Source organism: Myotis daubentonii, chromosome 15, assembly GCF_963259705.1.
Source record: "Myotis daubentonii chromosome 15, mMyoDau2.1, whole genome shotgun sequence".
Lineage (NCBI taxonomy): Eukaryota > Metazoa > Chordata > Mammalia > Chiroptera > Vespertilionidae > Myotis > Myotis daubentonii.
In genome coordinates, this window is record NC_081854.1 from 3,959,310 (window position 1) to 3,986,629 (window position 27,320).

A 27,320-nucleotide genomic window follows, 5' to 3' on the forward strand; every position below is an offset into this window, starting at 1 on the left:
GGGCGTGGCCACGTTACGTCACAGAGCCACGCCCATGGCTGCAGCCCGAACGTCCTGCAGCGTCCCTAGCGACAGCCGGAGGGAGGACTTGGGTGCCCCAGCAGTGGATAGAAATCGTTGCGGAAGTGCGTTGAGCCTTTGGCCGCTGCCAGGATGTCTTTCGAAGCGCAGCATCAGGTGGGTCTGCTCGGGGTGCGGACGGAAGTGAGGCCCGGTGGGGGGGCCTGTGAGGCGAAACAAGGGCTCTTTGGGAACTTTGGGTTCGGTCACTAGGGACTCTTAGCTTTAGGGGTCCTCCCCTTGGTGGCCAAGGTTACCAAGTGTATGAAGGCATTAACGATGGACAATGCGAACGTTGGGGTTGGTTGTCGCCTGGGTGATGCTGTGGTGCTCAGGGATTAAGAACTGGAGGGAGCCCTGGTCGGTTTTGCTCAGTGGATAGAGCATCGGCCTGCTGACTGAAGGGTCCGGGGTTCTATTCTGATCAAGGTCACGTGCTTGGGTTACAGGCTCCACCCCGCTAGGGCCCTGGTCAGGGGCGCATGCAGGAGGCAACTAATCAATGTGTTTCTCTCACATCAGTATTACCCTCTGTCTTTCCCTGTCTCTTCCACTCTCTCTGAAACAGTGATTCTCAACCTTCCTAATGCCGCGACCCTTTAACACAGTTCCTCATGTTGTGGTGACCCCCAACCATAAAATTATTTTCGTTGCTACTCCTCCACTGTAATTTTGCTACTGTTATGAATCGTCATGTAAATAAATATCTGATATGCAGGATGTATTTTCATTGTTACAAATTGAACGTAATGAAAGCATAGTAATGAATCCCAAAAACAATATGTACTTATATATGTGTTTTCCGATGGTCTTAGGCGACCCCTGTGAAAGGGTCGTTCGACCCCCCAAAGGGGTCACGACCCACAGGTTGAGAACGGCTGTTCTAAAAGATCAATGGGTCCTGACTGGTTTGGCTCGGCGGACAGACCCTCGGCCTCCAGACTAGGGCGGGGGGGGGGCGGGGAGGGCGGCGGGGGGCGGGGGGGTCCCGGTTCGATTCCAGTCAAGGGCATATGCTGGGGTTGTTGGCTCGATCCCCAGTAGGGGCATGCAGTACAGCGGATAAATGACTCTTATCATTGATGTTTCTCTCTCTCCCTCTTTCTTCCTCTCTGAAATAAATAAAAATATTTTTTTTTAAAAAAGATCAATGGGAAAAATATCCTCGGATTAAAAAACAAAACAAAGAAAGAATTCGTGTGGTTGGGGGTGGGATCTGAACATGGCGGAGATGGTAGCTGCTATGGTGCTGAAGGACTGAGGGGCACGAAATGCCGCCTTCTCCCGGGGATTCTCTCTGGAGCCACCGCTAACACAAAGCTCCCCAGAACAGGACCCGGGCACGGCAAGGCACACTTCCCCAGAGTTCAAGGAAGAGCCTGAGCCCCCATCTCCTGAGCTGGAAAGCATTCCCAGAAAGAGGGGCGGGGAACCCCATGAAAGCCGTGGGAGTAGCCTGCGCCCTGGGCTTCCCCTGTGGTATCCTCTTCATCCTCACCACGCGGGAAATGGACAGGCATCCTAAGTGCTGATGGGCACTTAGGACTGACTGTGGCCTCCAGACTGCGGAAGTCTTTTGGGTTTGGCTACAGTTCTGGCCATGGCCTCTGAGAACCACCAGAGGGCGCATGAAGCCCAGGCTGCTGCCAGCCCTCCTCTTTCCCCTTGCTTTCCCCCTACCTCCTCCCTCCCCACCCCTACCTGAGAAACCGACCAAATGCAAATACAGTTATTGAGTGTTTTGAAAAAGAAAAAGAATTGGAATGGTAGGTGAGTATCGGAACGCGGTGTCTTTGACGGAATCGCGATTTAGTGGAATTCAGATATCAGAGGCCTGGGCTGTGGGGGTGATAATGAATGGGAGCTTTAGGTTCAGATTTCAGATTTTACTTGAAGTCAGGTTCTTTGTTTTTTATGTTTGTTTTGGGAAAGGCCAGTGTATGCCTGTGGAGACTTACGGGACTGGAGCTTTGCAGACCCCGTACAGTAGGTGGGTTGAGGCTCAGATGTTCACCGCTGGGAACAGACTTCAGTGGTTCTCAACCTTGGCTGCACATTAGAATCACCTGGGAATCTTCTTAAAATCCTGATTTCTGGGCCTCATCCTCCGGAAAATCTGTTTCTTTGTTACTAATGTTGTGGCCCCACCCCAAAACAAAGAAACATTTTGAAAAACCCTAACTTAACTCTGGTGCCCTGTCACATATAGACATTTTTTGATACTTGCAACCATAGTAAAACAAAGACTTATACTTTTGATATTTATTTTATATATTTAAATGCCATTTAACAAAGAAAAATCAACCAAAAAAAAATGAGTCCGCGTGTCACCTCTGACATGCGTGTCATAGGTTCGCCATCACTGGTTTATGCTTCTGTGTCTCTGGCTCTATTTTTGTTCATCACTTTATTTGGCTCATTAGATTCCACATATGAGTGAGATCCTGTGATATTTATCTTTCTCTGACTAGCTTATTTCACTTAGCACAATACTCTCCAGGTCCATCCATGATGTTACAAATGGTAAGAGTTCTTTTTTATTTACACCATAGTATTCCATGGTGTAAATGCACCACAGTCGTTTTATCCACTCATCTGCTGATGGGCACTTAGGCTGTTTCCAAATCTTAGCTGTGTACATTGTGCTGCTGTGAACATAGGGGTGCATCTATTCTTTCTGATGAATGTTTTGGGTTTCTTAGGATATATTCCTAGAAGTGGGATCACTGGCTCAAATGGGAGTTACATTTTTAATTTTTTGAGGAAACTCCATACCGTTTTCCATAATGGCTGCACCAGTCTGCATTCCCACCAGCAATGTACTAGGATTCCCTTTTCTCCACAACCTTGCCAACATTTGTTGTTTGTTGATTTGTTGATGGTAGCCACTCTGACAGTTGTGAGGTAATACCTTATTGCTGTTTTAATTTGTACCTCTCTGATGATCAGTGACTTTCAGCATTTTTTCATGTGTCTCTTGGCCATCTGTATGTCTGCTTTGGAGAAGTGACTCTAGGCCCCTTTGCCCATTTTTTAATTGGATTGTTTGTCTTCCTTTTGTTAAGGTGTATGAGTTCCTTATATATTTTGAATATTCACCCTTTATCAGATATATCATTGCCAAATATATTCTCCCATAGAGTGGGCTTCTTTTTATTTTATTGATGATTTCTTTTGCTGTGCAGAAGCCTTTTATTTTGATGTAGTCCCATTTGTTTATTTTCTCCTTAGTTTCCTTTGCCTTAGGAGATGTATCCATAAACATATTGCTATGAGAGATGTCTGAGATTTTGTTGCCTATGGTTTCTTTTAAGGTTTTTATGATTTAACGACTTACATTTAAGTCTTTTAACCATTTTGAACTTATTCCTGTATGTGGTGTAAGTAGGAGGACCTGAGTATATAAAGCAAATATTGGGGGACATGGAGGCAGAGATTGATTTTTCCTCCTGGGATTTCTGCATTTTGGTTGTTGATTTGTAGGAGGACTTGGGGAAACGGGGATACAGATGCTTCAAGATCTGTGACTTACAATCTTTTTCCCATCCTATAGACTGTATTTCCCGTGATGTCATAGAGTCCTTGAATTCAGAGAGCATACATTTTGATGATGACTAATTTATTTAACCGCTTTTTTTTTTGTCTTGGTGTCATATCTCAAACTTTACTGTAAAATCTGAGGTCATGAACATTTAACCATATGTTTTTATCTAAGTCAGTGGTTCTCAACCTTCCTAATGCCGCCACCCTTTAATATAGTTCCTCATGTTGTGGTGACCCCCAATTTCATTGTTACAAACTGAACATAATTAAAGCATAGTGAGTAATCACAGCCTAAGTGCCCATCAGCAGATGAGTGGATAAAATGACTGTGGTCGCCGAAACTGGTTTGGCTCAGTGGATAGAGCGTCGGCCTGCGGACTGAAAGGTCCCAGGTTCGATTCCGGTCAAGGGCATGTACCTGGGTTCTAAGTGTACAGCCTAGAAAAGACATTCTACATTATTATCAATGGCCCATTAACTAGTTATAGGGATTCCTAAATTAATAACATTTATTTCAAAATGCACTCACAAAACACAAAGGCTTCAAAGACCACAACTTACAACCAGAATATTTTTATCCCTTGAAAAATACATAAATTAATATCTGTTTCCACTGTTGTTTTGGACCTTATCTCATCAGGGGCCTAACCATGAATGGATATCTGGGTCTGTCTCTGACACCCCCACCCTCCTGCTTCCCTAACTCAAGCTGCCTCTCCCTTCAGTTGGGGAGACAGGGAGGGGCTGAGAGAGCAGGCTGCCCTCCCCTCCCCCCTCCTCACTGAGGATTTAAGGATCCAGGCAAATCGGAGGCAGAAAGTTTCTGGTTTCAAACCCAACCTGCCCGCCTTTTGAATTCTCTGTAACTTCACTGTGAGAATGTGCTCCCGGCTTGTGAAGATCCTGGGAAAGACCCCTCCCTGGGACACCTGCAGCTGAAGGGCAGACCAGCCAGTACCTCTAAGCACAGCCTCTGGGAGCTGGGAAACTTCTGTGTGAATTCCAGGTTCCTCCTCCCTCTTTATGCTTTTGCCACAGCTGCCATTTACTCGCTAGCACCCTAATAAAGGAACAGCCCCTCTATCTGGGGTGCATTGTGACATCAAAAAAGCCACCTGGCCCTTTCCTCCTTTCAGAGAAGTAAAATAAACGTCCTCTCTCTGCTCCTGTCTCTTCTCTCCCTTGTGAATCCTTTCGCAGCCGCGTCACCAGCCAAAACCCTGACAATGACGTGGGAAACTCCCCCAGGAAGGGCTGTCCCTGTGGGAGGAGGTGCGGGGACCCGGGGCCGCCCCCTCGCTCCTGCCCCGCCCTCCCCCCTCTGTCCCTGCACAGGCCTGGCCGCCGGGCTCGGCCCCGCCCCCATCGCGGAGCCGCTCAGCTCAGGCTCTGGCCCCGCCCACCCAGCAGGGAGGCGCCTGCGCAGTTCCTTGCAGACGGAAGCGGCTGTGGAGGGGAAGGTGGCGGTTCCCCTGAGGAGGGTGTTTGTCTTTAAAGCTGACGCTCCGTCCCCCTCCCCGCAGGGAAGGCTGAGGGCGCTGCCGGCGCTGGAGTCCTTGTTGGGGTCCCCGCCCCGGAGCCTCTCTCAGCGGTGAGTCCGGTCCCGGGAGGCTGCGCGGTGCGGGCGCCACGTTCCTTTGGGAGGAAACGGAGGCCCCGGCCCGGGGTCTCTCCGCCTGTGGCTGTGGCCACCGCCTGCCGCGCGGTTTTCCCGCTGAAAACCGTTCCCGGGGCCGCCGGTGCTCCCCGCGGGGCTGAGAGTCTGGGTCAGGGGGTTCCCGCCCTTTGCGCCCCTCCCCCCGCCCGGCGCTTCCCGCCCAGAGAGCCCGGATGGCTCCCGGCCTGGGGGTCTGCACCCCCCTCCTAGGCCCACCCCCATTTAATAAGGGGTCTGCCTGCCCGGGGAGCACAGTGTCCATGGGGGGGCTCAGGGGGAGGACGCAGTGTCCCCTGAAGAGGCGACCTGCCCGCAGGGAGGGGCTTTGTGGGCGCGGTGACTGCGGGGGGCCCAGGCTGGGGGTCAGGAGAGGGAGTGAGAGACAGACACGTGGGCGGGAGAGAGGGCAGCGAGGGGTCCACAGAGAGGGGCCCATAGGGGGTGTGGGGGGGACGGCGACGGTAGGAGTGAGGGGGTCACTCGGGAAAGTGCCCTGAGGAGGAGGAAGTGGAGACACAGGGAGGAGGGGGAGCCCCGAGAGAGGAAGGGGGGCTGAGAGGGAGCGGGTCCTGGGGAGCAGAAGTGGGGGCCGCACAGGAGGAGGCACTTGAGACAGAGACACTGGTTCAGAGGAGAAGAGTTGGGGAGCGAGTGCAGGGACAGAAAGGGGGGCTCAGGGATGAGGGAGCGGAGGGAGCAGCCCTGAGTCAGCAGCTGTGGGAGCGGACAGACGGGAACAGGCAGCAGAGGGGCCACGGGCGTGGGGAGGGGAAGACGCAGACGTGTGTGGAGATGGAGCCTCAGAGACCAGGAGAAAGAGCCCCTGAAGGGAAGTAGGTTTCAGGAGTTTCATGGTCCAGGTGTAGGACAGACAGAGAGAAAAGGGGAGAGAGAGGAGGGGGGAGGGGGACACAGGAAAGGACCACAGTGGAGAGAAAGGGAGCAGGAGACAGAGACAGATCCATAGACAGAAATACATGTAGTGGGAGGAGGGAACCCTGATCTGGGTGAGAGGTGAGCTGATGGGGTGTGGATGACTAAGTTATGATATATTGGCTTGTGTGTTGATATGGTTAATTTAACAACTGAATTATTGAAACAGATTTGACTGAGGATTATAAATCTTCAGTTTATAAGGTTTGCCAAATGTATACTTATTTGCTTCCATTTGCAAACCTTATTCACACGGAGGGAGAGACTGGTATGTTCCTGATGGGCCCCTTGTCATTTGCTGGGGTGGCAAGAAGGAGGTGACCTGGGACAAGGAATGACTGAGTCTGCCCCCACAGGATGCTTTATAAGGAATGTTAGAAGGATCAATCTTTTCTTCTCCCATGGATATGCATTTTCCATCTCTGACATTTCATTCATGTAAATAGTTGTTAACTGCTGAAATAAGCATTGGTGACATCTCACAAGCAGCTCTTATTCTTTTCTTAATGTAAGGTAGTCTACCTTTTTACATCTTTAAACCTAAATATCATTACATTAAAAAAATAATCACCCTAATTGTTTTTATGGGGTTTTTTGTTTCTTTTTCTACTTGTATCATTCCAGAGGTACTGCAATACCAACTTGATGTGTGGAGTGGACGATGCATGGAGTGGATGGAGCAAACTCCTGTTCCATTTTCCTGCTACAAAAATACATTTAATATAATGTCCTTTGATAGAGGACGTATCACATATTAAACTGATAAGAACAGATACTATGCTTGATCTTAGCCAAAAGGCTGAGTAGTGATGTTTTTAGTTTCAAATATATTGTGTGTAGCTCACATTCTAACCCCTGTATCATTTTTACTGTTTATCATGTCTCGAAACATTCATTGGCACTTAGTAATATGAGGCGATCTCAGCGGGCACTGGTAAGGATGTCAGTGACCTTAACAGAGCCAAGTTCTTTGAGCAGCTGCTTCCTTGCCTTTATGTGATTTGTTGATTTAGTGACTGAGCCACAAAGGAGCTGCTCCCCTCAAGTCGCTCTTTTCCATTCTCAGAAAATATTGAAGGACGGACTGGATTGACCTCAAACTTGGTTCCCACAGAGACCATCTGTTCATGGTGAATTCACTTGATCAGCCTATTTGAATATCTAACCTTTCCCAAAGACTTTAGTATGAAGATCTACATTCTCTGTGATTTCCTGGGAAAAGATGAAGGAAATCTACCTGGGAAACCTGCACTGGTAAAACTTCTTGCTTCAAATCATCTGTGGGAACCAGGCCAGTGATACCAGATAGTCAAGGGCAGTTAGAGTGTGAAGGACTCATCTGTAATATGTCAGACAGCCAAGGACACTCTGAGCATGGGAATCTTATCAGGGTGAGCAAGGACTATACAGAGATACAAGGCCACTGCAATCTACACTGTGCCCTTCTATAACCCAAAGGATTGATGTCACTGTTGGCAGGAAGCCTCTTGTGTAAGTAGTATTAAAGTATATTAGTAAGGCTAGAGACCTCAGATGAAGCTGAGAGCTGGTAAGGCTATGCGTGAGGCTATGAGCGTGTGGAGAGCTCAGATATAGCAACCTTGTGAAGCCTGCGTGCTAAAGAGCCTGGGAAGATGCAGGGAGCTCAGGTGCCGCTACTGTGTGAGGCTGTGAGTACACAGGCAGCATGCGGCTGCTCAGATGATAGCTGTAGGCACAGAGGATACTGCTGCTGCTTCAGGCTGTGGGTACAGAGGCTACTGCTACTTTGTGGGAAAGATGTATTTATCAGCCGGTGTGCGGCTGCCTGTATAGGATTATTGTGAAGAGCTGTTTGTCTGATGGCTCATTGTTAGCAGTGCCTATAGGGCCACTACCTTCTATAATAAGGACTCTCTTATATACCCACAACTTCTCATGGCATCTCCTTCTACTATTTCGTGTACAAGAAGGTAAGCCCCTGGCAGAGAAGCAAGGACCCCACAGTTGGGGTAGTTAAGCTGAGGGTAAAGGAGGAACGTAGACTAAATTACCAATGGTACAGTGAGCAGGGTTCAAGGAGGAACTTCTCACAATTAGCACTATGAGCAGGATTGAGTAGAAAGCTCTCCCGAAGAAATGGATCCTACTCTGACACATGGTGTAGTCGAACAGAATTCGGAATAATATATGGACTCAGAGCAGCTGTGCTGTGACACATCACACTACCACAGGTCTCAGGCGTGCTCGGACTGATGTCTGTTACCCAGCGCTACTGAAACCAGCTCTGCGGGAGCCTCACAGGCCTCAGGCATGAACTGGAGAAAGATGGCGTAGCATGGGCCTCAGTGCAGGTTTTTTTGGGGTGGAGGTAAGGGGTGCTCTGTTGCTTTTGGTTTTTCAGGAAATCAGCACCTGCTGTCATTGCTGTAGGAGTTTGTGGAAGTCTTTGGAAGGACAGACACATGAGGACAGAATAAAACATTTCACATGTAGGAGCTCATTGTTCCTAAGACTCCTGTGACAAATACAGGATGGGGTGGCGTTTTCCTCATTTCCAGGTTCTTCTGACTGTGGATGTGAGGTGAGCTCATTAACAGGCTGTGCAGATGCCTTTGAAGGCACGTTGTCTGACTTCTCAACATATTGTCACCTGAGAAAACATCCCAGGACCAGGATCAGTAGCCGGGACCAGATGGCTGCTTCTCAGGTAAAAGATGTGTCCTGGGTCAGAGACTATATTTGCTTTTCCACTGATATCTTTGGATTTATTTCTCTACTGTTGATGTTTTGCCTTGCTACGTTCTTTTCCTTATTTCTTTCCTATTTTCTGGTGATAGTCAATGTCAGCAGTTTCTATATTTCCCTCTCTCATTCTTGAAGTATATTTTTATTGATTGCAAAAAGGAAGAGAGAGAGAAAGCGAGAGATAGTAACATGAGTGATGAAAGAGAATCATTGACTGGCTGCTTCCTGCACGCCCCACATTGGAATCAATCTGGCAACCTGGGCATGTGTCCTGACCAGTGACCTCTTGGTTAATGAGTCAATGCTCAACCACTGAGGCACACCCACTGGACCAGGCAGATGATCTTGTTCTAAGATTACCCATAGTAAATTTTCAAATAGGATTGTGGCTTTTGTATATCCTATTCCATGAGAACTATAAATTCCATTTACAAAGTCCTTGAGATCAAAGTTATATATGAATTTTCCAGTGTTTTCATTTTCTGTGTATTCAGACATATGGCATGTGATCCGGTAACATTGGTATCACAAGTAAAAAGTGAGCTTATTACACAAGTGGAAACAGAGGCCCCATCTCAGAACATGAATCAGCATGTGTATTTTCCGAAAAGTGCAGTTGTTTTCTGAATTACGCTTGAAGAGGTGCTTATATTTCAGACATATCTTGACATTTCCCGCTGAGAAATATACACCACTGAACCTTAATAATGCAAACACAGCACTCAGAAATCCATACGCCTGTGTCCACATCCTAATTTTAAAGTTTATTTTTCTGAAATGCGAAATCCATACCGTGGATTGTTGGACATGTGTCACCCTCATGTGTCAGTGTTCGAAAACATCAGCGAATTTTATTGGGGCAAAGTGATCTTATTGGATGATTCAAGATACTCCCCTAGCGCTGTTTTCATGTTGGGTGACATGAACTCTGCCGGCGGTCTCTTGGTAAGTGTGTCTTCTCTTTTCATTCAGAGACAGCTGACCTTCACGGATGTGGCCATAGATTTCTCTCAGGAGGAATGGGAATGCCTGGACCTAGCTCAGCGGAAATTATACATGGATGTGATGTTGGAGAACTATGGCAACCTGGCCTCCGTGGGTGAGGATGACTTCTCTCCTGAATTCCTATGCAGGGGTTTTATTCCATTTATTACCAGGGTTTTGTTCCTTTTATTATTTAACTAGAGGCCCTGTGCATGAATGCAGGTACCAGTGGGGTCCCTCGGCCTTGCCCCGCGTGATCCGACCGAAACTGGCTCACCGACATCCCATGAGAGGTCCCGGATGGCAAGAGGGCACAGGCCCGTCAAGAGACCCCACCAGTGAACGATCACGGTGGGGTAAGACAAGGCAGGTTGGCCAGTTGGGAAGGTACCACGGGAGTGCTCCAGGGTGTGTCTACCCATCTTGCTCAGTCCTGATCCGCTGGACCCCAGTAGCAAGGTACCCTACTGGTTGGAGTGTCTGCCCTCTGGTGGTCAGTGCATGTCATAGCGAGCAGTTGAGCTCCCTTAGCACATCATTAGCATAGTATGCTTTGATTGGTTGAATGGCCAACTGGTCAACCGGACACTTATCCTATACAATGAAAGCCTAAAATGCTGTGTCCAGCCTAGAAAGCAGAAGCCCCCTAAAGATATCCTATACAATAAAAGCCTAAAATGCTATCTTTAGGGGGCTTCTGCTTTCTAGGGTAGATTCTTACTCTCTGTGTTGTGTATATGATCTCAAAACTTCCATCTTGCAGACATATCTCATTATGTATTAAACCAGTACTTCCTCATTTGCCTTTAAAGGAAGGCTTGCTTGTAACTACCTTTTTTTTTTTTTTTTATAAAATAATGTGGACTATATGAGAGTAATCACCTGAGGGACATCCTGTAGTATCTCTCTCTTTGTAACTTGTGTGCTTCAGTGAAAAAGTGTCATCAGTGTTTCTCTTTGTGGTATCAGGTGATAATACCTCTTTTTATTTTTTAGAAGGATAGTATTGCATTACATGTATACAGTAAATTTTATTCATTCATTCAAGTATCTATGGACATTTGAGTTGGTTCCATCTAATGCAGGCTCTTCTGAATAACATTGTAATGGACACAAATGTGTAAATGTCTCTTGAAGATCCTCTGTGAATATTTTTCAATATATACCTAGAAGTAGGATGGCGGCCAGCAGTATTTTATACTTTACAGCATACAAATTAATGCACCTTCTACATGAAGTAAACTGTTAATTATTTAATTTCACTTTATGCTGCTATTCATGTAATTACACACTTAATTTGTTATCTTGTACTAATTTCTGTTACGGTACAGGAACACCGCTAACTTTGAGGGTTGGCTTTAAATACCATGTTTTGAGAAATTCATTGGATGTATATATATTTTTAGAAATATATAGTCTGTGATTTGCAACACACAATTCTGTGACCTATTAACAGATCATTTTATTATTTTCTATTTTTGTTGTGATCATGGGAGCTACTTAAAATATTTTAAGGCTATAACAATATACTTTAAACTCAGTATGTCAGTTGCATACAAAACTGTGCTACTTGCCATCTCTACCCCTGTACCCACTGAAGTTATTGATATCACATTATCTTTTACGTTGTGTGTCTTCTAGCAGAGATTTAAGATTTTATTCCTTTTATTTATTCTTTTTAAAAATATATTTTTTGAGAAGTTATTTTTTCATATGCTTTTAGGATTGTATTCTGGGATTCATGATATTTTCAATTTCTCCAATTGTCATGACCTTCAACTGTTAATTTTTTATATAAGGTGTTTAATTCAGGTATTATATTTTTCAATTTCCCATTTTCCTGTGGTGTTTGTAAAATATTTTCTTTCTCGTAGTATTTTTATTTTGATTATATAATATTATGGTGATATATAGTTCTCTTTTTTTCTACTTTTTAGTTTTAAGATATTTATTTTTCATTTTTCTTCAGGTAATTAATATATTTCCATTAGTATATTGCCCGTTTGATTACATATATTTTGTTTTTCTGATGGGACATTTTTTTGTTTCTTTGCATGACTCGATGTCTTTTGTTAAGATTCAGGAATTGTAAACAAGCAGGCTTTTGAATATTCTTTTTATAGGAGGAAACAACTAATAACCACCTGTAGCATAAATTCTATTTTCGGTCAACACTGTTTTCAGGATCTGTAGTCTTGGTTCAGTTGTCTAAGTTCCCATTTTAAATGTTGTATGTTTCTTTCTCAGACCCATGATATCTTTTCTTTAAAAAAAAAATATTATATTGATTTTTTACAGAGAGGAAGGGAGAGGGGTAGAGTGTTAGAAACATTGATCAGCTGCCTCCTGCACATCTCCTATTGGGGATGTGCCTGCAACCAAAGTACATGCCTTTGAGCAGAATTGAACCTGGGACCCTTCAGTCCACAGGCCGACACTCTACCCACTGAGCCACACCGATTAGGGCCCCATGGTATCTTTTCAAGCTTCATATACATCTTCAGTGCCGCAGTCTTTGTTGTGCTCAAACAATTTCTCATTGTTTCTTTGTAGCAACCACTACAGGGCACTCATTGTGTATCGCCATTCTGTTCGCACTCTGTGTCATGCACAACAGACACTTGTTATTCAAGATGCTTCAAAACAGGGAGATCACTGAGCACCCACGTCCCTCTTTTCTCTCTCCACTGAAGAAGCTGGGAGGTAGAAATTGTGTGTGTTCCCCCTCATCCCGCCTGATTCAGGGTTCAGGATCTGCATGCAAATGAAAGAGATGAGGTGAGATAATTTGGAAAATGGGGGGCCAGGTGAGAGCTCATTTCAAGAGGATGGACTCCACTTGTGCTCAGGCCTTTCCATCCTTTTATTCAGTTTGAGCTACACCTGTAGCCCTTAGGCAGACAAGTTCTAGTAACAGACAGACTATCTTATCAGTAAGGATTTACATGACTATCTGTTGGGGAAGTTGCTTCAGCTACCATTGTCTGGACTAAACAGTGGATACATAGCCCTGACCTTTGCCAGGGCTTCAAGGGTCACCAGCATTCCGGGCTCCTTGGCCACACCTCTCTGCTAGATAAGACAATAGGCGGCTGCCCACAGAAGTGTTTTGATAATATTGCCATTGTGTGCCAGGGTGTTTGAGCAGGTATCATCGGCAAATGTAAGCAACTCTTTGTTCCTCTTTGATGGGACTTTTCCTCATTGTACCTATCGTGAGCTTTCTTGGAATTCTGCACTTGCATTCGGAGTACTCAAAAAAGTCATTTGGTCGGTACTTGCTGGTAATTTCAAAGTGCACTCATTTGATTGTCAAAACTAAAAATTTGTTTTCTTTCAGCTATGCCATCTGAAGATGCCCAGGCCTTTTTCCTAAAGCCCAGAATTCAAGATTTATTCTCTGAAATTATTCTGGTAAGATATAAAAGGTGTGGTTTTGATAATGTACACTTAATGAAAGCCTTGGAATTTGAGGACGAATGTGATGAGAAGAGAGGATGTTAATATAAACCGAAGTAACCTGGAACGGTTATTCATAATACAGTTCTTGTTAACTAAAGAGGTCAAGTGTGCTATGCATTTGGGAAACCTCCCACTTTAAAGTCAATTACATTGGCAGATCAGTGTGTTTCTGCACATGATAATTGAAAACTTTTTACTGTTATGTATTCTTAGAAAGGGATCTTTGGTGTGAATAATGATTAGAATTGTTTAAAATGTGGGGTGGGATTAATCTTTTAGTCATTAATTTCTAAAATTTAGATATTTATAATGTTTCTATAAAATTAAAATCTGCTCAATTTGGCAATTTATGATTTTTAAAAAATATATGCTTATTGATTTTAGAGAGGAAGGGAGAGAAAGTGAGAGAAACACTAATAATGAGAGACAGTCATTGATTGGCTGCCTCCTGCATGCCCCCTCATGGGACCTAGCCTGAAACCCAGGCATATGCCCTAATGGGGAATCAAAATATGATCTCCTGTTTCATACATCAATGCTCAACCACTGAGCGCCGCCAGCTGAGGATTTTGGCAATATTTTAAATGAGGACTCCTTATTCTTCCCCAAACAATTTATTTTTCTGTTTTGTCTATAATTTCAATAAATTGGGAATGTTTTTTTACACAGCTATCATGGTTTAATGTGTATCACAGAATAGTTCTTACGCAACAAGTGTACATGTTTCTTGAACTTATAACTGTCCCTAAAGGCCTTTCTATCTCCCATTACCAGCAGAGTAAATATAATGAAGACGCAAGTTACCAATGGAACGAACATTGGAAAAACTTTAAGCAAGAGTCATATCTTCATAATCAATGGAGAATTGAGCTTGCAGAGGATCATTATAAAAGTGGAAAACTCTTTGACCAAATGCCCACACACCATATAGGTCAGGTTTTTCCTATTGTGGAGAAGACACAAGAAGAAAGTAGATGTGTCAAATCCTTTCAGGAATCTTCAAATTACCCTGAAAAAAAGAATATTCATGCTGGGGAGCAGGATTGCACAGGTAATTCATGTGGTAGAATCTTCAGTCAAATATTCAATCTAAATAGACTGAAAGAATTCCATAGAAAAGAAAAACATTATAAATGGGAAAATTCTAGTAAAGCATCCAATTGGCCTTCAGGTTGTACTCTAAATGAAAGAAATCAAACTGGAGAGAAGCCTTACAAATGTAAAGCATGTGGCAAAGCCTTTAAATGTCATTTAACTCTTATTGTACATGAGGGAAGAATTCATACTAGGGCAAAAGTTGACAAACTCAGGGAAAATGGAAAACACTTTAGTCAGTCCTCAGGACATACTCAACATCATAGATATCATACAGAAGAAAAGTCTTATAAATGTTCAGAATGTGGCAAAGCCTTTGGCCGGCCATCAGTGCTTATTGTTCATCAGAGAATTCACACTGGAGAGAAATCTTACAAATGTAGAGAATGTGGCAAAGCTTTTAGCCAGTCCTTTCACCTTAATCGTCATCAGATTATTCATACTAAAGAGAAGCCTTGGAAATGCACAGAATGTGGCAAAGCATTCAATACCTCAGCAACCCTTAATCGTCATCGGAGAGTTCATACTGGAGAGAAGCCGTATAAATGTAGAGAATGTGACAAAGCCTTTAGCCAACACTCAACCCTTACTCTTCATCAGAGAATTCACACTGGAGAGAAACCTTACAAATGTAGAGAATGTGGCAAAGTCTTTAGCACATCCTCCTCCCTTTGTCGTCATCAGAGTATTCATACTGGAGGGAAGCCTTATAAGTGTACAGAATGTGGCAAAGCGTTCAGGCAGTCTGCAACCCTTAATCGACATCACAGAGTTCATAGTGGAGAGAAGCCGTATAAATGTAGAGAATGTGACAAAGCTTTTAGCCGACACTCAAAACTTAGGAATCATCAGAGAATTCACACTGGAGAGAAACCTTACAAATGTAGAGAATGTGACAAAGCTTTTAGCCGACACTCAACCCTTACTCTTCATCAGAGAATTCACACTGGAGAGAAACCTTACAAATGTAGAGAATGTGGCAAAGTCTTTAGCATGTCCTCCTCGCTTAGTCGTCATCAGAGTATTCATACTGGAGGGAAGCCTTATAAATGTGCAGAATGTGGCAAAGCGTTCAGGGAGTCTGCAACCCTTAATCGACATGACAGAGTTCATAGTGAAGAGAAGCCGTTTAAATGTAGAGAATGTGACAAAGCTTTTAGCCGACACACAAACCTTAGTAATCATCAGAGAATTCACACTGGAGAGAAACCTTACAAATGTAGAGAATGTGGCAAAACCTTTAGCGACTCCTCAAACCTTACAGCACATCAGAGAGTTCACACTGGAGAGAAGCCCTATAAATGTAGAGAATGTGGCAAAGCCTTTAGCCACTCCTCATCCCTTACTTATCATCAGAGGGTTCACACTGGAGAGAAACCTTATAAATGTAGAGAATGTGGCAAAGCCTTCCGTGTTATATCATTACTTACTTGTCATCAGAGAGTTCACACTGGAGAGAAGCCTTATAAATGTAGAGATGTGGCAAAACATTTACCAGCTTCTCAGACTTTACAAAGCACCAGAGCGTTCACACAAGACAAGCCTTACAAATGTAGAAAATGTTGCAAACCCTTTAGCCAGTCCTCATTCCTTATTAATCATCAGAGAGTTCACACTGGAGAGAATCCTTACAAATGTAGAGAATGTGGCAAAGCCTTTAGCCAGTCCTCATCCCTTGTTAAGCATCAGAGTGTTCACACTGCAGAGAAACCTTGTACCAGGTAAATGTAGAAAATGTGGCAAATCCTTTGGCAGCTCCTCAGGCCTTGCTAAGCATCAGAGTTCATTCTGGAGAGAAGCCTTGTAAATGTAGAAAATATATCCGCCTTTCATCAGTGTTCCTGCCTTACTGCACAGCAGAGTTCATACCTGAGAGAAGACTTACAGATGTGAGGAGTGTCGTAAGTCCTTTACCACCTGTGAGAACTTACTGAACATCACAGCACTGATACTGGCAAGAAGCCTTATTAATGTGAAAAATGTAGAAAAGCCTTTTCCTGTACCTGAGAGAGTTTATACCAAAGAGACTCCTTACAAATGTAGAGCATGTGCATTGACTGTACCCACAGCTCAAAATTTACTGAATAACAGACGATTATATTGGAGAAACCCTTATACTGTAAACAATGTGAGAAAGTCTTTAATCTGAGGTCTACCCTACTCAACATTTTAGGAATCATTCTAAAGAGAAAGAGCAATAATATAAAAGTTTTCATCCAAAGATTGAACCATGATTTATTATTGAGAATGATAAAAAAGGTTTTACAAATTATGAGCCATATGTCAAAGTGTATATCTTAATTTATATGTCATAAACATCTAATAATTATTGCTGAATACAAGCCCAGCAGATAGAAAGAATCTGAGAAAGCTTACTCAGTATGCAAACCTTACCCGACATCAGAATTCATACTGGAGAGAATCGATACAAATGTAAACAATGTCCTAAATGTTTAGTCAGCATCCGTAGTTTATTCCTCACATTTGAATTCATTCTAGAGGGAAACCTTAAATCTGAAGAATATGGGAAATTGTATTATTGGACCTACAGCCTCAGTCAATATTAGGGATTGTAATTGGGTAGAAATTCTACATTCATGATATAGGAGGGAGGACTTTTGTTCAAAATAGAGAGTTTACAAATCTCCAAGGAATTTATGCCTTTAGATGACTTTAAAATGTAAAAACTGGCCCTAACAGGTTTGGCTCAGTGAAAGGAGCGTCAGCCTGCGGACTGAAGGGTCCCAGGTTCGATTCCGGTCAAGGGCATGTACCTTGGTTGTGGGCACATCCCCAGTAGCGGGCGTGGAGGAGGCAGCTGAATAGATGTTTCTCACTAGCACTCTCCTCCCATCCTCTCTCAAAAAATCAATAAAATATATTCTCAAAAAAAAAGATGTTTCTAACTCTCTATCCCTCTCCCTTCCTCACTGTAAATAATCAATAAAATATTTTTTTAATGTAAAGACTTGACCCAAGTATGTAATTGATTATGAATTTTAAAGTATTACTGAATTCACACTAGGTAGGTAGCCAAAATGCCTTTCAGGTATTGCTCTAAATCAGTGTTTCCTACACAGTGTACTCCAAACTTTAAATGTAGTTTAGTTAATATTTTGTATGCTTGAATATATCAAAAGAATTTATGTTTCAATATGTAAAATTTCTCAGAGTGTTATCTCATTTATTTTGAAATCACTTTAAGTATTTTGAGAAGGAAATATTCATGTGATTCTACTCCCATATTACTTGATGCTGTTATGTGTTCTTCATGGTGTATGTGTGAAATCATGTGGTTGACTCTTTCTGCCTTAAAGATCTGTGAGCTCTTGTATGTTATATGGACTTCATTTATGCACTTTTCCCCATGGAATATCAGATATATTGTAAGGCACACATTTTTTTCTATTAGAGAATTACACTATTGAAAGAATCTCTTAAAATAATTCTTGAGTTTTATAAATGATGTCATCAAAGTTACTTCCTTTTTCTGTGCCAATGTGTTCAGATGAAAACTTTCTGATGGCATGTCCATTTGTGGTTTTGATGTACTTAGTCCACATGTGTCATGAAAAAAAAAAGTTGAAATCTCTGATTTAAAGTTTTTGTGATGGAAGTACAATCAGGACAGTGCTGTCTGTATTAGGTTTTCCATAATTAAGAGGAATATTACAATAGCAGTGACATTGTTGTACCCGGATTCAGAATTGGCATGAACTCTGCATGTGGAAAGACTACACCTTCCCCAGGCTGCACTGCTGGCTGAACTCAGCAAAATTAATTCTATTTCTTTTGTTTCCTATTTCCTGTTTCTCTCTGGTTTTTCACTTTGTCTTCTAAGCTGCCATTCGTTGCCGGGAGCCGGTCCATCCTTGCTGTTTCAAGGGACCTGACATATATGGCATACTGTTCTTAATATGTTTGCTCACCTTCTTGGCACTATGTGTTTTAACCAAGGTCTCCTCTCAGAGAAAGGTTGTTTCCCCAGGTAGGGATTTTCCCCTGAAGTTAGGGAGGGAATAAAACCTCTTAACTAAGTGCCAGGCGGGTAATTAATCACTTTAACTACGAACAATCATGCTTGAGCTACATAATCTTTACTCCCTGGAATGGAGATAAGAAACGCCCTAACCTTTGGAATAGAGATTGATAGGATTGGAATCAACTGGTATAAATACAGATGTAACAAGACAGAACTTAGAAGACAGAACTTACACAGAACCTAGAGACAGAAGAACTTTGCTAGAGAGAGAACATGGCAAAAGATCCTGGACCGAACCTGGCTGGAGAACCTAGCGAGGGAACATGGCTACTGAACCTGGCTGGAGAACCTGGACAGAACCTAGCAAGAGAACATGGACACAGAACCTGGCTGGAGATCCTAACCAGAACTTCGCTGGAGATCCTGACCAGAACTTGGCTAGAGATCCTGGCTAGGCTGCTGATCAACTGAACGCTGTCTCTGTGTCATTCCTTCTTCGCTGACTCCGTCCACACCTTTGGGGACCCCTGGACCTGCTGGGGTCGGACCCCAACATCTGGCACCCAAACAGGGACCCCCTAGGTAAGCCCCACTCTTGGGATGGATAGGACTCCACCATAGGAAGAGGGTGGATAGTCTTCGCCGACTCCGTCCACATCGACTCCGTCCACACCTTTGGGAACCCCTGGAACAGGATTCCCCTAGGTAAGTCCCCCCTCCCCCCATTGAGAACCCCACACTCGGGACGGATAAGACTCCACCAGGGTACTGCAGACCCCCCTATAGAGGATAAGTAGGGTAAGAAGGTGGATAGTATAGAACTTAGATTGAGAAGATGTGCCATACTGAGTCCAAAGAAAGAAGACTCTGTATTGATCTTTAGATTAAGAAGATGTGCCATACTGAGTCTAAAGAAATAAGACTCTGTATTGATCTTTTAACACATATGCTTGCTAGCAGAGGAATTAAGGTTACTCCCAGTCAGAACGTTTTATACAAGAAGTATGTCCATGCTTTTCTGAGGAAGGAAAGGTAAATGTAAAGGCATGGGAAGAGGTAGGCCCAAGGAGCCTTATCCTTTTTTTTTTTTTTTTTTTAATATATTTTATTGATTTTTTACAGAGAGGAAGGGAGAGAGATAGAGAGTTAGAAACATCGATGAGAGAGAAACACCGATCAGCTGCCTCCTGCACATCTCCCACCGGGGATGTGCCCGCAACCCAGGTACATGCCCTTGACCGGAATCGAACCCGGGACCCCTCAGTCCGCAGGCCGACGCTCTATCCACTGAGCCAAACCGGTTTCGGCAAGGAGCCTTATCCTTAACCCCACTGCAGCCTTTCCACCCTGGGAAAGTGCAGGATTGGCAAGCTCTCCCTGGGGTGATAGATCAGGACTCAGGTAATAGCGGAAAGCGCCAATCCTACTCTTAAAATGGATACAAGAGAGCATTTGGGGTTTTTCTTTTTAATGCCTGCTTTTAAAAAATAAAAAAGGGGGAATTTGCCGGGAGCCGGTCCATCCTTGCTGTTTCAAGGGACCTGGCATATATGGCATACTGTTCTTAATATGTTTGCTCACCTTCTTGGCACTGTGTGTTTTAACCAAGGTCTCTAAGAAAGGTTGTTTCCCCAGGTAGGGATTTTCCCCTGAAGTTAGGGAGGGAATAAACCTCCTAACTGCCAGGTGGGTAATTAATCACTTTACGAACAATCATGCTTAAGCTACATAATCTTTACTCCCTGGAATGGAGATAAGAAACGCCCTAACCTTTGTAATAGAGATTGATAGGATTGAATCAACTGGTATAAATACAGATGTAACAAGACAGAAAGACACAGAACTTAGAACACAGAACCTAGGCACAGAACCTACACAGAATGTTCTCTAGAGACAGAAGAACTTCACTGGAGAGAACATGGCAAAAGATCCTGGATGGAACCTGACTATAGAACATGGCAAGAGAACCTGACTAGAACCTGGTGACTGAACCTGGCTGGAGAACCTGAACAGAACCTGGCTGGAGATCCTAACCAGAACTTCGCTGGAGATACTAACCAGAACTTCGCTGAAGATCCTGAACAGAACTTGGCTGGAGGTCCTGGCTAGAGATCCTGGCTAGGCTGCTGATCAACTGAACGCTGCCTCCGTGCCATTCCTTCTTCGCCGACTCCGTCCACACCTTTGGGGACCCCTGGACCTGCTGGGGCTGGACCCCAGCAATTCTTTTTGCAGTGCTATGACCACAGCATATCAAGCTTTTCTTGTCCCACGTTAGCCCCTCAAGCCTGTGTAGCTTCTGCTCAGTTGTTTGGAATTCACTAATGCAATGACATTAGGGTTTGGTGAATATTTTGCTTTATTTTCACTAAGTAGGAAGCTCACCATTCAGGTTCTCATGCTGACACCTATTGTTTTTAATATGAATATGAACTTTTGGAATACCACAAAAAGGCATCTGTGTACTTTTAATTAGAATGATTTTTCTTGTCCTGATACTCATTGGAAACTTTAACAATTTCTCAGTGTTAAATCAGTAACTTCTTTATTGAGGTGGGATTAGCCCATGTTAAACAGGTTTTAGTCTCACTTTCTTGAATGTAGCCTAATGTTGGTCATTATTTCTAGAGAAACCTCAGAGATTATGGCAGCTTTGCAGTTGAAATCTTTTATTATTTTGGATGCAAAGTTATTTTGTATATTCACAGCCTGACCAGAGGTATGTCCATTGGCATTAGCTGTCCCTGGGGTGTTTTCCATGCCATCACTCTAAGTTCCAGCGACGGCAGGATAGCACAGATTGAAATGAAAGCCCCACATTTATTACTTCACCAGTGTCCAGTGCTGAATTTGGTGGTGAACATCAGTTCTTATGCACCTGCCACCCAAAGGACTGACAAAATCATTGCAGAGACAAGATGTTCAATATTCTTCTACTTTCTGACATACCCATGGAGCATTCGTATGTGTATATGTATCTGCTGATATTTTGTGATTGGGACTCATTCGGACCAGGGGCTTTATTAATGTGTTCTGTTATAGGACATAGTATGGGGTCCAGATCATTCGTAGAATTCAATCCCAACTGGACAATAGTTCCATGTTCTGATACTGTAGTGTGCAATGTTGTGGATGTGTATTGATACAAAATACACATAAAATTTTTTTTTCGCGTGGCCATTAGGAAAATAGATGCAGCAGACACTGTCCCTTGGGTTAGAGGGCATTCTGTCTTCATTTTGTCCAAAATGCATATTCTTCCACTTTGGGGTGAAAAACTTTAAATCAGATTTCAACTTTTTTTTTTTTTCCATGACACACGTGGACTAAGTACTGAAACTCAGTGGTCCACCAAAATACATAACTTGACAGTCTGCTAAAAAAAAAAAAAAAGTCTGATTTAGATCCATGCACACCACACAGCTATTGCTGTGTTGGCTGTTGTAACCTATTTTATTCGACTATCTATGGGTAATGTAGTCTTTGCTATTGACTAAAAAGTCACTGTTGCTTGTTTTAAAAATTCTTGCAGCACATGAGTTTACCTGTGTGACACCCCGGTTGAAAAATCACAGCTGTAAACATATAAAATCCTTGCCGAGACCGGTTTGGCTCAGTGGATAGAGCATCAGCCTGCGGACTGAAGGGTCCCAGGTTCGATTCCGGTCAAGGGCATGTACCTGGGTTGCAGGCACTTCCCCAGTGGGAGGTGTGCAGGAGGCAGCTGATGTTTCTCTCTCATCGATGTTTCTAACTCTCTATTCCTCTCCCTTCCTCTCTGTAAAAAATCAATAAAATATATTTTAAAAAAAAGATCTTAAAAAAAACATATAAAATCCATCTTGTCTAATGTCATTTAAGATCACTTTTTTCCTTATTGATTTATTTCTCTGGGAGATCTACTCATTGATGTCAATGGGAAGTTAAAGTCCTCTCCTACGATTGTATTAACTTGAAAATGCCAATAACTATAAACCTATCAATAATCACAATATAAATGGTTTCACTGCTTCAACCAGAAGACACAGCGTATCTGAATGGATAGGGAAAGACGATCTTTACATATGCTGTCTACATGGCACCCACTTCAGATGAAAAACACAGCATGAAAGTAAAGGGTTGGAAAAAAGTTATTTCAGCTCTGCCTTTGGGCCCCAAAGAAACTACTTTGCAGAGAATGTTGCTCTAGTGAGAGCTCTAATCCTGGACGGTGTACATTTAATAGGTATGAGGATAACCGTGCTCAGAGTTAGCTGACCCATGTGGAAGCGCTGCCTTTTAGTGAAGTCTGCACATAAACTGTTTCAATGCCCAGAAAGTTGTGGAAGGAGCTGGAGCAGGTCAGAGCAGGCCTGCTGTGAGTCTCAGGCAAAGATGCCTCTCTTTTATGTGAACCACTTAATTGATGGCTTTACAGTCTCTTTATAAAACTTGGAAATCCAATACACGACAAAACTCTGCCTTTGGAGGTTAAACAAGTGATTTCATGGAAATCAAATTTGTAAAATGCTGTGGATGCAATCCTGATGTCAGAAAACATATACTTTGAAAGAGAGTCCATAATAATGGAGGGATAATTCCTAATGCTAAAGGGATCAACTTATCAAGAGGATAAAACCCTTGTAAACATTTGTGGATGCAAGGCGAAACCGGTTTGGCTCAGTGGATAGAGCGTCGACTTGCGGACTGAAAGGTCCCAGGTTTGATTCCTGTCAAGGGCATGTGCCTGGGTTGCGGTCACATCCCCAGTAGGAGATGTGCAGGAGGCAGCTGATCGATGTTTCTCTCATCAATGTTTCTAACTATCTCTCTCTCTTCCTCTCTGTAAAAAATCAATAAAATATATTTTTTAAAAAATTGTGGATGCAAAGTAGGAGGACCTGAGTATATAAAGCAAATATTGGTGGACATGAAGGCAGAAATTTGTCTTTCCCCCTGGGATCTTTGTATTTTGGTTGTTGACTTGGGGAATAGGGATACAGATGCTTCAAGACCTGTGACTTAAAATCACTTTTTCTCATCCAATAGACTGTATTTTCCCTGTGGTGCTAGAGTCTTTGAATGCACAGAGCATACTTTTTAAAAATATATATGTTTTATTGATTTTTTTACAGAGAGGAAGGGAGAGGGATAGAGAGAAACATCGAACAGCCGCCTCCTGCACACCCCCTACTGGGGATGTGCCTGCTACCAAGGTACATGCCCTTGACTGGAATCGAACCTGGGACCCTTCAGTCTGCAGCCCAACTCTCTACCCGCTGAGCCAAATAGAGTCAAACCAGGCAGGGCCAGAGCATACATTTTGATGATGAGGTAGTTAACTTTTCTCTGTTTTTGTGTTGTCATATCTCAAACTATTGTAAAATCCTAGATCATGAAGAATTAACCCTATGTTTTTATGTCAGAGTTCTTACATTTAGCTCACATATGGCTTCTATATTTTGGATAAATCATAACCATTTTTATTGCAGTCACCTGCTCAATGAGAGTCCCCAGCTGAACACCAAGGTTTTTTGTGAGAAGGATGTGCAGAGAATAACAAATGGTTACTGTTCAAAAATCACATTCATGATGCATTTTAACACTAATTTTGTCAGTTAAGACACCTCTTTGAACCTTAGTTCTATATGTGAACTTTCCATTTTGTTACCAGTTATTAATCCTTCTGAGTCCGAAACATCCTAATTCTATTCTGTAACCTCAGATGCATTCATAAAATCAGACAAAGGTGTTTCTTCTATCAGTGTTGTTTTTTCCCATAGATTCCTGGGGATTTGTGCACATTAATATATCACTTCCTATGTAGTCTCTTTGTTCCTGGTTTGTATTGAGCTGTCAGGGCATCATCCAGATGAGGCCCCTGAGCAATCCTTACTGAACGACCTGGCTGATAGTCCAGAGCCTACTTGCAGGCTCTAGTCCCTGTGTGAATAGACACCCCTTCTCAACGTGAGTACCTCACCAAAGCCTGTGGCTGAGTTCCATGTTACTGCCTCATAGAGAGACGTGTGGTAAGGATGTTAATTTCCTTATGTGAATATAAAAGGAAACAGGAAACCTAGCTTTCAAGTTTTTAGCGGCATCATTTAAACCCCAAATAATTTTACACTTGAAATAAACAACCTAATATTATTCTGTTTCCTGTGGAAGTTCTGGAGATTGTGCTGGTGGAGTTTGCATCAACCTGGTCACATCTGTATGTTCCACAGACATTTCTAAAAGCTTATTTCCAATACAGGGCCTCCGGGTTTTCTCAAATAATAGTTTTGAAAATTTAAATTATTTTTATCCCAATATTTTAATAAGATTTTATTATACTTTTGTTAATTAAAAAAATTTTTTTTTAGTCATTACAGAGAGGAATGGAGAGGGAGAGATGGAAACATCAGTGGTGAGAGAGAATCATGGGTCCCCTGCCTCCTGCATACCCCACACTGGGATGGAGCCCTCAACCAGAGCACGTGCCCTGAGCAGGAATGGAACCCCAACTTCTGGTTCATAGTCCTATCCTCAACCACTGAGCCACACTGTCTGGGCAGGTTTTATTATTTTTAATAACTAAGTGCTTATGCTGAGATAGATTGAAAGTTTGGAAAATACATTGCTTTTGGACAACAAAAAAACGAAGCTCCCAGGACTTGGCTTACTCCCAGAATTTCTACTCAATATGCAGAGAATGTCCTGCTGCTTGTCTATAGATGGAATCTTTTTCAATAAAACATACTTCACACTAGATGTTCACTAACATGTTGTGGCAAAAATTACTGTGGGTATAAAGGGAGATGTAATTATTGGGTATTTGATAAATGGCCTTACTTTGTTTTAGGCTTACATTACAGGGAATGTGCCACCACACAAAATGTTGTAGAATTAAGGATTCCTTTGTTGTTTATTTTTGACCCCTGGATGTGCCCCTAGCTGGGCTAAAACCCCCAATCCTGGCAAATTGGGATGATGCTCTAACCAGCAAAGTTACTTCTTGGCTAGGACAAAATTAATGAATCTTTTTGTTGTGAATCCTCACCTGAATATTTTTCCATCGATTTTTAGAGAGACTGAAAGGAAGGGGGACAGACAGAAACATCTTTGTGGGAGAGACTCATAGATTGGTAGCCTTCTGCAAGGGCCAGGGATGCACCCTGCAAGGTGGGTACGTCCCCTTTCCTGGAATCATAGCCAGGACTCTCAGTCCATGAGCCAGTGCTGCATCCACTGAGCAACACTGGCTGGGGCCAGAATTAATGATTCTTGAGCTAAAACTATGTCTTAGAGTCTCCAGTGTTTATATTTGGCAGGTTTGTTATCCATACGTAACAGATCATTCAGAAATAGAAAACAAAACAATAAATGGAGAATTCAGGAGTCAGGGGACGATCAAGTAGGTTATAATCCTATATATGCTACGTGTCCAACCATTCATTTGACCATTTGACTGTTAGCTATGATGTGCACTGACCATTAGGGGGCAGACACTCTGGTAAGGTTAGCTTGGTGCTTTGGTCCAGCTGGGCAAGATGGGCCAGACATGCCCTTTAGCCCTCTCCCATCTCTCCCAGGCCCTGATTGTGCACCAGTGGGGTCCCTCCACCTGGCCTGCACCCTCTCACAATTGGGGACCCCTTGGGGGATATAGGAGAGCCGGTCGCGGCTTGATCCCCACAGGCCAGGTGGAGGGACCCCACCAGTGCATCAGGCCTCTAGTAATATAAGTAAACGTGTGGCCTGGCCTGTGTAACTTGGTGGATGAGCATTGACCTGTGAACCAGGAGGTCGGGTTAGATTCCTGGTCAGGACACATGCCTGGGTTTCCCCTTCAGTTCCAATAGGGGGCATGCAGGAGTCTGTGGAACATTGGTTCTCTTTCATCATTGATGTTTCCCCCTACCTCTCTGAAATCAATAAAATATTCAAAAAATAAATGTAGTCTCTCTTTATTTAAAAATCCTTATCTAAGGATATTTTTTTCCATTGATCTTAGAGAGAGTGGGAGGGATAGTGGGTAGAGAGAAAGAAACATTGATATGAGAGAGACACGTCAATTGGTTGCCTCCCTCAGGCACACAGGGCAGGCTGGAGACCAAACCTTCCACCCAGAGACCAGACCTGACGGAATCAAATCTGTGACCTTCTGGTGGGAGGGATGACACTCTAACCCACTAAGCCCACCTGCTGAGCTGTAGATTCTCTTTGAAGGGACATATAATAAATTTGAAGTTACATTATATGAGATATGACTGACAAATATATCACCATGTAAGGAAGTTTATCTCAAAGGTCTTTCTAACCCTGTCCCATTTAGCTCATTTGTTTGCCTGTAGTGCCCTCCACCAAAAAGTTGCACGTTTGATTCCTGGTCCCACAAATGCCTGAATTGAGGGTGTGATTCCAAATATCAGGACATGTTAGGGAGGGAACCAATGGATGTTTGTCTTGCACATGGATGTTTCTCTCCATCTCTGCCTTCCTCTCTAAGGAATTCAGTTTTAAAAAGTCTTAAAAAATATCTTCAAAGCAAGGTATTTTCCAGTTTCCTGAGGCCCCAGACAGCTGCCCTGCCAGCTGGAGGCAACTGCATCTATCTATTAGCCTAAGTCAGGGGTCCTCAAACTTTTTAAACAGGAGGCCAGTTCACTGTCCCTCAGACTGTTGGAGGGCCGGACTATAGTTTTAAATAAAACTATGAACAAATTCCTATGCACACTGTACATATCTTATTTTGAAGTAAAAAAACAAAACTTCAAAAAACAAGGCTCTCCTAACTTCAAAAAAAAAGGCCCTACTAACTGCAAAATAAAAATAAAAAATAGACCTCCTAACTTCAAAAAAAAAAATAAATCCTAAGTTGTTCTTACCTCGGTCCTCAGGCAGCAGCAGGCT

General features: G+C 43.2%; 2 protein-coding genes, 1 non-coding gene and 1 pseudogene across 3 annotated transcripts in view; 3 read left to right on the forward strand and 1 right to left on the reverse strand.

Moving 5' to 3' along the window:
* Positions 1-6,817: 6,817 nt before the first annotated feature.
* Positions 6,818-7,004, reverse strand: LOC132217743 (U2 spliceosomal RNA). Its single transcript, XR_009449001.1, has one exon. It is a non-coding gene; the product is annotated as a U2 spliceosomal RNA (small nuclear RNA).
* A 1,744-nt stretch (positions 7,005-8,748) lies between these two features.
* The window catches only part of LOC132216106 (zinc finger protein OZF-like), a 33,860-nt gene continuing 15,288 nt past the window's right edge, over positions 8,749-27,320 (forward strand). The window contains exons 1-3 of the mRNA XM_059665197.1: positions 8,749-8,882; positions 9,893-10,019; positions 13,245-13,318. Coding sequence (XP_059521180.1) covers positions 8,868-8,882; positions 9,893-10,019; positions 13,245-13,318 — 216 coding nt within the window. The 5' untranslated portion in view covers positions 8,749-8,867. The remainder of the gene's footprint in view (positions 8,883-9,892; positions 10,020-13,244; positions 13,319-27,320) is intronic.
* Positions 8,810-27,320, forward strand: part of LOC132216110 (zinc finger protein 420-like) — a 61,728-nt gene continuing 43,217 nt past the window's right edge. Inside the window, exon 1 of the mRNA XM_059665201.1 lies at positions 8,810-8,882. Within this exon, the coding sequence (XP_059521184.1) occupies positions 8,868-8,882 (15 nt within the window). The 5' untranslated portion in view covers positions 8,810-8,867. The remainder of the gene's footprint in view (positions 8,883-27,320) is intronic.
* On the forward strand, positions 14,124-18,170 carry LOC132216092 (zinc finger protein 345-like; annotated as a pseudogene).